General features: G+C 36.9%; 1 protein-coding gene and 1 long non-coding RNA gene across 4 annotated transcripts; one reads left to right on the top strand and one right to left on the bottom strand.

The window, feature by feature from the left end:
• Positions 1 to 2,370: 2,370 nt before the first annotated feature.
• Positions 2,371 to 9,175, top strand: LOC113356171 (ribosome biogenesis protein BMS1 homolog). 3 transcript variants are annotated; one of them, XM_026599217.1, is made up of 16 exons: positions 2,371 to 2,500; positions 2,618 to 2,681; positions 2,792 to 2,879; positions 2,979 to 3,077; positions 3,171 to 3,289; positions 3,848 to 4,038; positions 4,189 to 4,399; positions 4,876 to 5,066; positions 5,217 to 5,427; positions 6,065 to 6,254; positions 6,853 to 6,940; positions 7,062 to 7,244; positions 7,568 to 7,796; positions 8,119 to 8,310; positions 8,403 to 8,595; positions 8,786 to 9,175. In XM_026599217.1, the coding sequence occupies exons 5-10, from the start codon at positions 3,212 to 3,214 to the stop codon at positions 6,092 to 6,094; spliced, it is 912 nt and encodes a 303-aa protein (XP_026455002.1). In that variant the 5' UTR covers positions 2,371 to 2,500; positions 2,618 to 2,681; positions 2,792 to 2,879; positions 2,979 to 3,077; positions 3,171 to 3,211; the 3' UTR covers positions 6,095 to 6,254; positions 6,853 to 6,940; positions 7,062 to 7,244; positions 7,568 to 7,796; positions 8,119 to 8,310; positions 8,403 to 8,595; positions 8,786 to 9,175. The 3 variants fall into 3 exon arrangements, with proteins under 3 accessions (XP_026455002.1, XP_026455000.1, XP_026455001.1); XM_026599215.1 differs by lacking the exon at positions 6,065 to 6,254; XM_026599216.1 differs by lacking the exons at positions 6,065 to 6,254; positions 6,853 to 6,940; positions 7,062 to 7,244; ... (2 more) ...; positions 8,403 to 8,595; positions 8,786 to 9,175 and adding an exon at positions 6,255 to 6,559 and having other exon boundaries at positions 5,217 to 5,849.
• Positions 9,176 to 10,605: 1,430 nt separating this feature from the next.
• LOC113356170 lies at positions 10,606 to 12,628 on the bottom strand. Its single transcript, XR_003362889.1, has 3 exons — positions 12,081 to 12,628; positions 11,189 to 11,845; positions 10,606 to 11,025 (listed from the first exon to the last, which is right to left on the bottom strand). It is a non-coding gene; the product is annotated as an uncharacterized LOC113356170 (long non-coding RNA).
• Between the last annotated feature and the right edge of the window lie 896 nt (positions 12,629 to 13,524).

The raw sequence follows: 13,524 nt of genomic DNA, 5'->3' as shown, positions 1-13,524 counted from the left end.
CCCATCCAGGACAATCGGTCTTTGTGAGCATAAACAACAACCGTTTCTAAATGAAATCGGTTTACAAGTGCATTGACGTAGACCCGTTGTTATAAACCCAAAAAAAATTGATTTAAAATTTTTGGATTGTTTGAGTGGTTACATGTTATTGAAACCTATTCTAGGGGATTGGGTTAGTAGAAAAGTACATGATTCGAGTTAAAACGAAAAATTACCTATTTTAGTGAATTTGGTGATTATCGAAAATGTTTTTGTTTGATTTTGAATTTGAATTCTTAATTTTGATGGAAATGGAAATGGAAATGATTTTGATTTGATTTAGTTTTTTTTTTTGTTATTAGAATTTAATGAGGATAAATTAGTAGTATTAAAATTTCATAGAGGATAAAATGGTAGTTTCATAAAATTTAGACACCCCTTATCATTCTCTATGGGGTGGATGAAAAAATCCATAGGCCCAATTAAGTGGCATATGCCCCAATTTAACCAGGATAAATAACCCCGCTAAGTGAATATTTTCTCTTGGTCCCGAGGACATTAATTTATCGAGGTTACATTGAGTTGACTATAGTTGACTTTTTTGCTTGACTTTCACAGATAAGGTCAATACGAGAGAGAGGGGGTATATCACAAAATATTTGGTTGAGAAACCCTAATTAATACTCCCTCCGTCCCTAATAAGTTGACCTAGTTGTAGTTTGCACAAATTTTAAGGCAAGGAAGAAAGTGGAGTATATTTAACTATTTTTTACAATTACACCCTTATGGGCAATAATTAGTAAAATTTAGAAACGATTTATCTCTTAAACTATACCACGGTTTTTTATAAACTTTACTAGGTATCACCCCGGCCTACGGCCGGGGCTCAACCTTTTTTCGATTTTTGTTGTTGTTTTGGGCGACTCTAATGTTTTCTGGTCGTGTCAAATTAGTCGGGGACTACAGCCCCGATCGTGTTCCCCTACGGAAATTCTAGTATTTTGTTGGTCGTGTCAAATTAGTCGGGGCCTACAGCCCCGGCCGTGGTCCCCTATGCAAATTCCAGTATTTTGTTGGCCGTGTCAAATTAGCCGGGACCTATGGCCCCGACCGTAGCCCCCTAGGCAAATTCCTTTGTTGGTCTTGGAAAATTAGTCGGAGCCTGCATCCCCGGCCGTAATCCCCTACACAAATTCCGGTATTTTGTTGGTCGGGTCAAATTAGTCCGGGGCTTGCATCCCGTCCATAGCCCCTAGGCAAGTTCCGGCATATATATATATATGCTTAATAATCTCATATTTGGTATTTGGTAGTATTAGAAGTGGCAGTCGGTTTTTATCATGGTAGGTCCTCTTTCTCAATAACACAATGAGGCACATGGAGTATGTTTAACGCCAATAAGGGATTAATTAAAGGAAGTGATAAATAAATAATAGCTCACATTGATGCTCATCGGATAATAATGGTGGGGGCTTTTTCTTACTTGTTCTGGCCAGGATCAAAATTTTCAATTATACAAACTCTTCGTAAGTTCCTACCCTGTACTGATCATATCCTCGTTTATTTATAGACGATTTTCCCATCTAATCTTAATCTTTTGGAAAGTTAATAGCAATTGTATAAGATGATAGCAACCTATGGTGTAGAGATAACCATTAGTGGGACCGCATGTGGTAATAAAATCACATTCTCTTTACTACGTCAACGGTCTTACTTTCCGGAATGAGTAGCTTGATTTTCCTTACTTGTTTTATTACAGTGACCAGCTTAGATTAGGAAATTAGGTTAACCATGTTTAGGGTTAGTAGCTAGGTCATGTTTAATTTCTGTCCGGCTCATTAGCGGATGGTTATTATTGGTTAGCAGAAGGCGAGGGAGAAGACTTTAGTTGAAAAGAAACAATTCTTCTTCTGAGATGCAGAAACAAATAATTGGAGATGATGACGAATTTAATGGAGTGATGTATATTAATATCATGAGCTGGTACCGATTAAGGAAACCAAAACAGCAACAGTTCGAAACCGGGAAACTCAAGGGATGTGAGTTTGTTTTACATATAATCGAAACATGGCCATATCAGGAAACTCAACGGATCGGACGGATGTTTATATAGAACATATAACGAATCGATCCGTGCCGTGCTGTGGGATGACGAAATCGATGGTCGGATTTGTATGGCTACACACACCACTTCTTTTTATAATATAGATACCGTTGAAAAGCATTTTAAAACACCTACGCAACGAATATAAACATGACTATCAAATTATACATATTTTTTATAGAAAAATAATCAATTAAAAGGGTAGTTTTAGAAATATCCACTGAAATAGGTCATCTATTTATGGGACAAAGTTTAAAACCAAGTAGGTCATCATGGGGACGGAGGGAGTAATTTTCATCTGGAGACGAGAGCGAGGTTTCTTCAGATTCCTTCACATCCACACAGTGAGAATTACAGAGAGAAGTCAGATCAAGATGCCTAAAGGTTCTAAGAAGAGAAGACCAGAGAGAAAGAAAAGTATATCTTCGAACTCTAAACAATGAGTAATTATTTGCTAAATTTTATCGATTAGAAAGCTAAATTTTGTTTTTAACTTTGATTTTATGAGTAATTATTTGCTGATTCTTTTGATAGAGGGTCAGAAACTAAACAATGAGGATGTTACTGCTTGTACAACTTCTGGAGACAGTGAAGAAACGTGATTCCTCTGTCTCTTTCTGATTTTTTTTTTTGTTTTTCGTCTGCAAATTTCTTGAATATAGAGAATTAGAGATAATCGGATTTTTTTTTTCTGTTGTGTTTTTTTAGGGTTTTAATTGGGGAAACCAACAATAACGGACCCAAGAAAGAGCCAAGCATAGCTCCGTATGTTATTGTAGTCCATGGACCTCCCAAGGTAATAGTAATTACTGTTTCTTTACAGCAAGATAAGTCTTTTTCATATCAAGTCTGTAGTGGACATTAAAGACCATTTGGGTTCGTTTCTGTGTTCTAGGTTGGGATTTGGGAAATACTTGTTGATTGATTCTCTAATCAACTATTATACTTCAAAAAATCATACCAAACGTAGGAAAGACCATTATAACAGGATCAGGTATATTTAGCTTTCACTTGTTTTTTTTACTTTCTCAACGTAGTAGACCAGTGGTAGACATCGAGTAATATATCTCATTGATTCAATTTCTAGGTAACCGGAGACGGATACAGTTTGTGGAGTGTCCCAATAATATGAATGGCATGATTGATGCTGCAAAGTATGCAGACGCAGTGATGTTGCTCATTGACGCAAAATATGGGTTTGAAATGGTAAGTCACAGTAAAATGTTCAGAATGTTCTTTTCTGATTTAATAATCATTAAAGTCTAGTGTTCGAGTGTTCGTCCCCATCAACTTTCTTTCAAGAATTTGACACTCCACTTTGATGGTATCTCCCTGATCTTTTCTTCAGCTCCGAGGAAGATTGTTACCGATTTTAGCCTTTTAACTTGCAATGGCTTTTTGAAACCAAACACCTTCCGATGCCTTGACAATCTAGTCTCCTTCTCACCCTATGAAGCCACATGCTCACTCTAGGTATCTCACCCTTTGCAACAAGGGTTAAATAAAGTCTTGTTGTAAGGCGGCTTTTTATACTTTACCTGTACGTCTCTATAAGATGGTCTTGGTTAACCTTATTTCCTTTTTCTCTGAGTTAGTTTGTTACACTTAATTTTATGATATTCAAGTAAAGGACTTCCTGAAACTTCAATCTGGACATACAGTCGTCAGTGTAATGTAATTATTCTGTATCTGTAATTATGTTCAACTTTAACGGAAGCTAATCAATATGTTATTCTTACTGCAAAATGCTTTTGTTGATTTTAGGAAACATTCGAGTTCCTTAACCTCTTACAAGTTCATGGCGTACCAAAGGCCATGGGGGTGCTTACATATCTTGATAAGCTAAAAGATGAAGACAGACGTACGACGACCAAAACGCGCCTCATGCAAAAATTCAGGGAATATATATATGAAGGAGCACATATATTCTGCTTGTCTAGTTTCCATGACGATAAGTAAGTATATTTGGACTAACATATGTTCTTGCACCTATCATATGGTATGACATCTTGTTTATAGTGTATTTATGAATCCACGAGACCCGAAGAAAAGGTACAGCAAAATGGTAGTTAATTAAGGAGCTTCCGACATGATTTCTTATCCAGGTATCAGGAGAGTGATATTGAAGAGTTGGCTGACTTTCTATTGATTGAGGAATTTCCTATTTTGCCATGTCGTGCTAAACATCCTTATATGCTAGTTGATCGTCATGAAGATGTGCCTTCTTCTTCAGAAGCGCATGTGGTTGACAATGGCAAGAGAAATGTGATTTTGCACGGTTATCTTCGAGGTTGTGACATCATGAAAGGAACTAAGGTACTTTTTTAGTTGCCTTGGTTGATTACGAACTTGCTTTTTATTTCCATCACTAGTTGGAACTAGATCTAAGGAACCTAGAGGCGTCTTCATTGATCTATTTCCTCTTATTATGTCTATTTTGTTCACAAGAGCATATCCGATTAAAACATTCTCCTAATCACATTTGCTCATACTTTTGCATGGTATCTCACTCTTTGCAACAAGGGTTAAATAAAGTCTTGTTGTAAGGCGGCTTTTTATACTTTACCTGTACGTCTCTATAAGATGGTCTTGGTTAACCTTATTTCCTTTTTCTCTGAGTTAGTTTGTTACACTTAATTTTATGATATTCAAGTAAAGGACTTCCTGAAACTTCAATCTGTACATACAGTCGTCAGTGTAATGTAATTATTCTGTATCTGTAATTATGTTCAACTTTAATGGAAGCCAATCAATATGTTATTCTTACTGCAAAATGCTTTTGTTGATTTTAGGAAACATTCGAGTTCCTTAACCTCTTACAAGTTCATGGCGTACCAAAGGCCATGGGGGTGCTTGCATATCTTGATAAGCTAAAAGATGAAGACAGACGTACGACGACCAAAACGCGCCTCATGCAAAAATTCAGGGAATATATATATGAAGGAGCACATATATTCTGCTTGTCTAGTTTCCATGACGATAAGTAAGTATATTTGGACTAACATATGTTCTTGCACCTATCATATGGTATGACATCTTGTTTATAGTGTATTTATGAATCCACGAGACCCGAAGAAAAGGTACAGCAAAATGGTAGTTAATTAAGGAGCTTCCGACATGATTTCTTATCCAGGTATCAGGAGAGTGATATTGAAGAGTTGGCTGACTTTCTATTGATTGGGGAATTTCCTATTTTACCATGTCGTGCTAAACATCCTTATATGCTAGTTGATCGTCATGAAGATGTGCCTTCTTCTTCAGAAGCGCATGTGGTTGACAATGGCAAGAGAAATGTAATTTTGCACGGTTATCTTCGAGGTTGTGACATCATGAAAGGAACTAAGGTACTTTTTTTAGTTGCCTTGGTTGATTACGAACTTGCTTTTTATTTCCATCACTAGTTGGAACTAGATCTAAGGAACCTAGAGGCGTCTTCATTGATCTATTTCCTCTTGTTATGTCTATTTTGTTCACAAGAGCATATCCGATTAAAACATTCTCCTAATCACATTTGCTCATACTTTTGCATGGTAAGTTTCATTTTAAGACCCTTTTTGTACCCAACTATATTATCTTAACCTGTGCCTTTGAGAAGAAAATAGAGAGTACCAGATTTCAGTCAGCCTTTTTCTAGAATTTTCTGTGCATCTTTATAGAGGTCATTACTGAAGAAGGAGAATTAAAGAAGTCTACAATATTGAAAATAAAAATTGACACCAGTTAAGTTTAATGGTACGTTGCTCAAGTCCTTAACTAGAGCCTAGAGGTGCCTTCATTGTCAATTTGTCTTATTCTTTTTGTTCCGTCTATTTTGTTCATAAGAGCATACCCGAATCTCACTATGAAACATTCTCCTAATCACATTTGCTCATACTTTTGCACGGTAACTTTCATTTTAAGACATTTTGTACCCTGTCTTTACTTAACTGTGTATTATCTTAATTTGTGCAAAATACCCAAGTTTCAGTTCAGTTTTCCTAGAATTTCTGTGCTTGTATACAGAGCTCATAAACTGAAGAACGAGAAGAAACGAAGTTCACAAAATAGATAATAATGCTAAGATGAAGACAGACGTACGACGACCAAAACGCGCCTCATGCAAAAATTCAGGGAATATATATATGAAGGAGCACATATATAAGTTGCTCAAGTCCTTAACTAGAGCCAAGAGGTGCCTTCATTGTCAATTTGTCTTATTCTTTTTGTTCCGTCTATTTTGTTCATAAGAGCATACCCGAATCTCACTATGAAACATTCTCCTAATCACATTTGCTCATACTTTTGCACGGTAACTTTCATTTTAAGACATTTTGTACCCTGTCTTTACTTAACTGTGTATTATCTTAATTTGTGCAAAATACCCAAGTTTCAGTTCAGTTTTCCTAGAATTTCTGTGCTTGTATACAGAGCTCATAAACTGAAGAACGAGAAGAAACGAAGTTCACAAAATAGATAATAAATTAATAATGCTAAGATTTTTTAAGTCCTTTGATATGTTGCCATTTTGGTCATTTTTCCTGATCATGCAAGATCTCTCTCCCCCCCACCCCCCCCCCCCCCCCCCCCACCCACACACACACACACACACCTGCTTATTTTTCTGTAATGCACTTACATACCTTTCGTTTTCACTTCTTGTGCGACATGTACTTGCATGTTGTTCCGTCAAATGCTTGATGGATATGATTTAGCTGGTATGTGCAACAACATGTACTTGCATGTTGTTCTGTCAAATGCTTGATGGATTGATTTAGCTGGTGTTGTTCCAGGTACATATTGCTGGTGTTGGTGATTACCATTTAGCTGATGTTACAATCTCAGCTGACCCCCTTTACACCTGGCATCCATGAACTCAAGGTACCCACTGAAAATATTTCAGTTTCTACGTTTTGCTTGAAATAAATAATTCTTCATATCCGCAGAGGCCATAGTTGATTTTCGTACTTTTTATGGGAATAAATACTCTGCTTGGATGCAGATTATGCAGATTAACATGGATGAAAACAATCTTGATGATGAGATTGAGAGTTTCAGAGTAGGGACTTACTTAACGTTTAAGGTTCTTGGGGTTCCTTTTGAGATGGTTGCCAATCTTGATTCCCATCAACCTATTCTCATAGGAGGTATCTGTCCTGCAGAAAAAACTGTTGGATACATGCAGGTGAAATGTCTTCCTTAAGTTTTTATTACACCATTTTTCAGTTACACAGTTTATCACATCTTTGCAATTTGCCGACAGTCATACGCAAGGTACTAACAGGTTAATTGGGTTATGTTATGCATCTAGGTTAAAAGCCTATAAAAAACCTAATATGTTTATCTTGCTACGTAGCTCCTTTATGCAGCCACACACATGAATATCAATCCCCTTCTTAGCACCCTTCCCCGTTTTAAAACATCTTCAGATTATGACTGGTTGTTGTAAACCCGATGGGATTCTCTTACCCTGCCTATATCTTCATTTATTATTTGTTGCTCTTCCAGGCAAGACTTGAGCAACACTGTTGGCTTCTTTGAAGACCAAAGATCCGATCATTGTTTCAGTTGGTTGGAGAAGGTACGAAACTATACCTATCTATACCCAAGATTGCGGGGGATGGCACAAAATGCTCGAATATACACCTGCAGCCGAATCCTGCATTGCAATGTTTTGGGCCCTCTTGCATCTTCCGGTTCTGGAGTTGTTGCTGTACGGAGTTTGGCTGACAACAAGGTCTGATGTGTTCTTTTTAAGTTAAAGATCAATTATTAATTTCATATATAACACATCTTGCTTATGTTTGATTTCTCCTGGACGTCCGATCAAGCATCAGGAAAAACGTGAATTATTTACCTTCCCAGGGTCATGTTCAGCAATATGAAACTTATGACCTTTTATTTTGATACATATTAGCATGACTGTAATAAATGTTGGAAATTAAAGAGCAGTTACATTCATGTCTCAAATGTTAGTTGTCTGTGTTTCCCTTTATAAAGTGGTCAATTGTTGGTTTGCTTCTGTCTTGGATTTTTTATTTATTTGCTTGAATCTTCAGGCAGCATTTCGGATTTTAGCAAGAGCAGTTGTACTCGATTACCATGATGTGGAGATACGGAAGCAAATCATGTGGACTGGAGATTTGTACTGGAAGCAAATCCAAGTTAAGGTTCCTCGCATCTTCAACCTGCCAACGGCAGTCCTGGAACGTAGAGACGGTGTTTGGCAAAGCATGGATTCAGTCGAGAAGGTCGTCGTCTCTTTTACCTTGATTGGGAGATGATTTAAGTTACTGTTCCCAATTTCAGCAGGCCTTCTCTGACTGCTTGTGTTATTTTTCAGGCACATGTTTTAGTGATATACAAGAACAAGATAGCACCAGAGCCCACGAGAACAAGGCTTATAGAGTTACTCGGCGAGAAGCTCAAGGATGATCCGGCCAAGGCGCGGGGGAATCCTGAACAACGGCGTGCAGTGCTCACTTTCCAAGCGATACCTGCTACTTGGGGGGTCTAAGTTGCGTGAGGAGTGTGTGGTAAGAACTTTGGTGTTCTATGCACTTGTTTTATTGTCCCTTCCAGTTTGTAGATAACTTTTCTGTAGCTCTCGTCAAAAAGTCAGATTAAATTAATGTACAGTTTAGAGCTTTTTTTATATAGCTTTTGTAGATAGTGAAGTGTCAAACTCGCGTCTCTGATTTTGTTTCTGTTATGCCTTATCTACAGAAGGAGAGACTGAAGGGTTTCAATAAAAGAAAAGAAGACGACGAATCCTTTGTCCATGATTTCAACTGTGTGACAGAAACAGCTGGAGAAGAGAGGGATAGAGAGCTACTATTCCATGGTTATGTTTCAGGATTCCCTTGAGTATTTCCATTGTATCCATTGCCTCATCTATGGTTGTCTGATGCCATGACCACAAACTCTTAAGTTTGGCTAACTATTTAGTTTTTATTCATCATCTAGGGTTGTATGATGACTAATTCCTAGAGTTTGTTTTTTTCAGTTTGTATTATACATGTATAGCAAACTCTTCGCAGTATGTCTCATTAGATTTGATCATCAATGTCAAGTTGGCTGTGCTGACATGGAACCTAAAGCTCTTGGGTGTGACAATTCTCATGTTTCTCTTTTAGGGTGTTAAGATAGTGTTAGTTTCAGCCAAGCTTGTTGAGGGCTTGAACTCGAGGCTGCATTATTGATATTTTCATCAGGTAGATGCGGACCAAGAAAACCACCTGCAGTTGGCGTCTTGCAACCTGAGGCTACATTATCAGCGTACGTCTACCATCGAAAACTCCACCGTCAATGGCAAGTTGGATTCGTTTGATATATAACCACCGTTGGAGAATTATTAGAAGTCAAGGGTGTTGACCCAGGTGCCGATGATGGCAAGGTCCCTCGATGAAATTGGAGGATCTCCGTCCACTGCATGGAAATTAATGATTCAAAATTGCGCAAGAGCAAGCTCAGCAGACAAACCTCTACACTGATTTAAAATTGCGCAAGAGCATGCTCACAAATAAAAATGACCAAGAACTCCATGAACCAGGGACGCCAAAGAAATCGTCTTATCTGCGAACTTTTGGTTTGTTTTCTTTTGTGGCGGAGTTTATCATCCGCATCTCAGAGTACTTTTCATCATTGTCGTCTACTTCTTCAGCTTCTGCTGGCCACAAATAATTACCTTTGCGAGGGGAATATAGGCTTGGGGAACTTAGGGGCAGGCCCAAAAAAAATAATATTTTTGTTGTCAGGCCCACGATTATTTTTAGTTTCCGTGACACCCATAATTATATGAAATTTTGATAAATGTCTGCATAACGGGTTATGCATCCTAATTTTTTAGGGGTATAATTGCCAACTTAACTTGGATATATAACATATCTAAAAAACCGTGCCTTGAAATTTTACGAATTTTATATCGTTGGAAATCTTTTTAAGAAAGCTACACAACGAGTACAAACAACGATACCAAATTTAAGTTTTTTGCGAAAAAATCGGAGGCTATTGTTGTTTTAAGCAAAATTTTAGAAAATTTGGTACATAACCATTATGCAGCCACCAAAAACGATGCATATCACATTATGCAGACACAATAAAAAATGCATAAAACGCTATGCAACCATATTTTGCTTCATGCATCTATTAGTTTATGCATAACATGTTATGCTTCCATTTCCTTCGATACATAAAAGATTATTCATCAAATATTTTAATTCAGTACTTACAAAAATATGGTTGCATAATGCTTTATGCATCCATTTTCTCGACTGTATAACATGTTATGCAGATATTATTGTAGGTGCATGACATATTATGCAGCATTTTTTTTGTTGGTTTCAATATTAACAAAAAAGTAACTGCATAACGTGTTATGCAACTATTTTCTGGATTGCATAACAAATTATGCAAAAAAAAAAGGTTACATAATTTATCATGCACCTACAATAATAATTGCATAACGTGTTATGCAACCATTTTCGGGACTGCATAACAAGTTATGCAACAAATTTTGTAGATAATAGCACAGTCCCTACCAATGGTTTATGCGTAACTATAGGTGACTAACTTTCTTTTGATGTCATATCATGGATGCGTCACACCTTGGCTTGTAAATTACATCTTATCTCAACTCTTGTAAATTACATCTTTCTTTTGACAGGGCTTTCCAATGAAGAACTAATAAGTGTTCATACTAGCAACTAACTGGATTCTTCGGCTTATCTCAACTGTTGCCTGCACAAGAGAGGATGTCTTCTAGTAGCGTACATACACTTCCAAAATGAATAGACAAACTACGCTTACCACGCCCAAATATATTTCCTTCCATTCCATAGCCAGAATTCACATTTTACATCAAATTGTTCTACATTAACCCAGTGACGAAAAAGCAAGCAGCAACTACTCCATGACATAAGTTCTTCAGTTTGTTCATACATGAGAGATGGTTTCATTAAATTTGCCTACACAAAGCAGCGGAAGATCTGAGTTCCATGATTGTCAGTGTGTAATGAATTGATGTTTATTTCTGGATAAAACATGTTCCATTGAAGAAAAGAATGCCATAATTTGATGCTCAAAGAACAAAGAACAACTAACAGTAACAATGAAAAGAGCAACAAAAACCTGTCAAATCCACAACTCTCCTTCAGGCAACTTGTATGTACACAATTTCCCTCAACCTCCTTGCTCTCAACAGGTTCTATATAAACCAACTTCTTCACAAACCAAACTCGTTCAAACTAGTTAGTCATACAAAAACATAGTTGCAGTCATCGATCTGTTTAAACCCAACCAGGCACAACAAAAGAAAATACATACAATAAAATGAGCAAGTCACAAAACCGGCTTTCATGAAGAAAAAATGTAAAGTGAACCAATCTTTTCTGAGAGCTCTCGGGTGATTTCTTTAAAAGATATATTGATCTCCATACACGAAAAACAGCTCCACCACTAAATTTGTGATCTAATGAGCAAGAACGACTAAAAATTTATTCATGAAAATTGAGAACCAACATGAATTCAAGTTGGGCAGCAAATTTGATTCAAATGCTAATGAGAATGAAATCAAGGATATACAACTCAATCACCTTGGAGAAGTAGACATTCTTTCACCTTCTAGAATACAACCATTTTGTTGTTCATTCAATTGCTATCAAAACACCATCATTTAGCCATCAATGAGACTCAGACACCTCATTCCCAACAACAATTAAATATTTGATTACGAAAGAGATGATGACAAAATCGGGTGTCAAATTCACCAATTAGCTCATCTATTGTCTGCATAAACAATTAAGAAAAATGTCAAATATAAATAAAATTGATACCAAGGAAGATCAAATGTATATAGGACGCTACACACGTCATCATTTGATTAGACACAGTCTCTTAAGGCTTGCGAATCATAGAAGGGCAATATTCATTTCCAAAGTAACAAAACAAGCACATAACTAAAAACCTTAAAAATTAAAGAGAGGCAGCAAGTGAACAAAAAGGGGAAAGACATAGTACATACCACCAATACATATTCATCTCTTCAAATTAGATATTTAATAATATTAGATTCAGGAACACCTTTGAATCTCAGCATCACCGTGTTTTATCACAAAATCAATGGCAACACATTAATTTTCGACCAAATCCAAAATAGATTGATACCCTATTTCTGATTCCATCTCGTCTTCAATTCCATGTCCAGCAAATACATATCCTTCCCGCCCTTCTTGAATTCACTCTAACAAATTTGACAGCAGCCACCGGAATCCATTAACTGAATCGGCATCAGAAAAAGAAAAAAAAAACCCTAATTTTTACAAGAACTCCATTGCTATGGATTTGCTTCTGCTGATGCTTTTGCTGCCAACCCTCTTGTAATTTGTTGATCCCCTCTTCAACTCTTTGAATATCTCGCCTCTCTTTCTCTAACTGAAGGAAAATGGGGTTTAAAGGAAAAAAGATGTGATAGAACCTAATTTCATAAATTAAGGGTGTACGAGAAATTTTCACCTAGAAAATGGGTGCGCCCATGAGGTTTCACGCCCGTAGGTTTAAGGGTGGGAAAAAACTGAGAAATTGATGTGGTGGTAGTTTTCACTATAGGCTTTCAACATAGATACTACTACAAGTCGAGTATGAGATCATATCAGTGATATCACCATAGACCTTGAGCCGTTTAAATGTTTGATGCTCTGAATTATACAAACCCATATTAAAAGTAGGCCTGTCAATGGATATCCGTTATCCGTTAGCCGAATCCGATTACCCGATTTCCGTTAGGTTTAGTTCCGTTATATCCGTTAGCCGTAACCGATAATGTAGCGGTTAATTTTATCCTACCGTAACGGTACTGGTTGGGCTATTTCCGTTAGCCTTATTTCCGTTATCCACTAACGTGTGACTAGCACGTGTAAATTCCTATACCCCGAGAGAAAACTTACCTATCCATTCTCTTCCTCGTTCATATCTTTACTCCCACCTATCCATTTTCTTCCTCGTTCATATCTTTACTCCCGAGAGAAAACTTATCTATCTATCATCTTTTCTTCAGCTGAATGTTCCTCTTCTTCATCTATTTCGTCTCATAACCCCAGTACCACCATCATCTCCTAATATATCATGTCTAGTTATTTTTCTTTCTGAAATTCAATTTTGTATTAATTAAGATTTTGAAGCTTAATTTAGGGTTTTGGAATTGATTTGTGAAACTAGGATTTGGTGGAGAGTTTGATTTGATTTAGTGGAGAGTTGGGTTTGATTGTGAATTCGAGAATGCATATTTTGAATTGATCATGTTGATTTCGAATTAGGGAGGAAGAAGAAGAAGTTGTTGTTGTAGATGTTCATATGGGTTTCAAAAATTGATGAATATATGAGGTTTCAGAAGAAATCAGAGATGGGTTTGTTTCCAATTCGATTTTTGAGAAAACAAGAAAGAAATTGCTTGTGTCGGAATCAAATCT

Source organism: Papaver somniferum, chromosome 3 (assembly GCF_003573695.1).
Source record: "Papaver somniferum cultivar HN1 chromosome 3, ASM357369v1, whole genome shotgun sequence".
In the NCBI taxonomy this organism is placed as follows: domain Eukaryota; kingdom Viridiplantae; phylum Streptophyta; class Magnoliopsida; order Ranunculales; family Papaveraceae; genus Papaver; species Papaver somniferum.
This window is presented reverse-complemented; position numbering and strand designations above follow the sequence as displayed.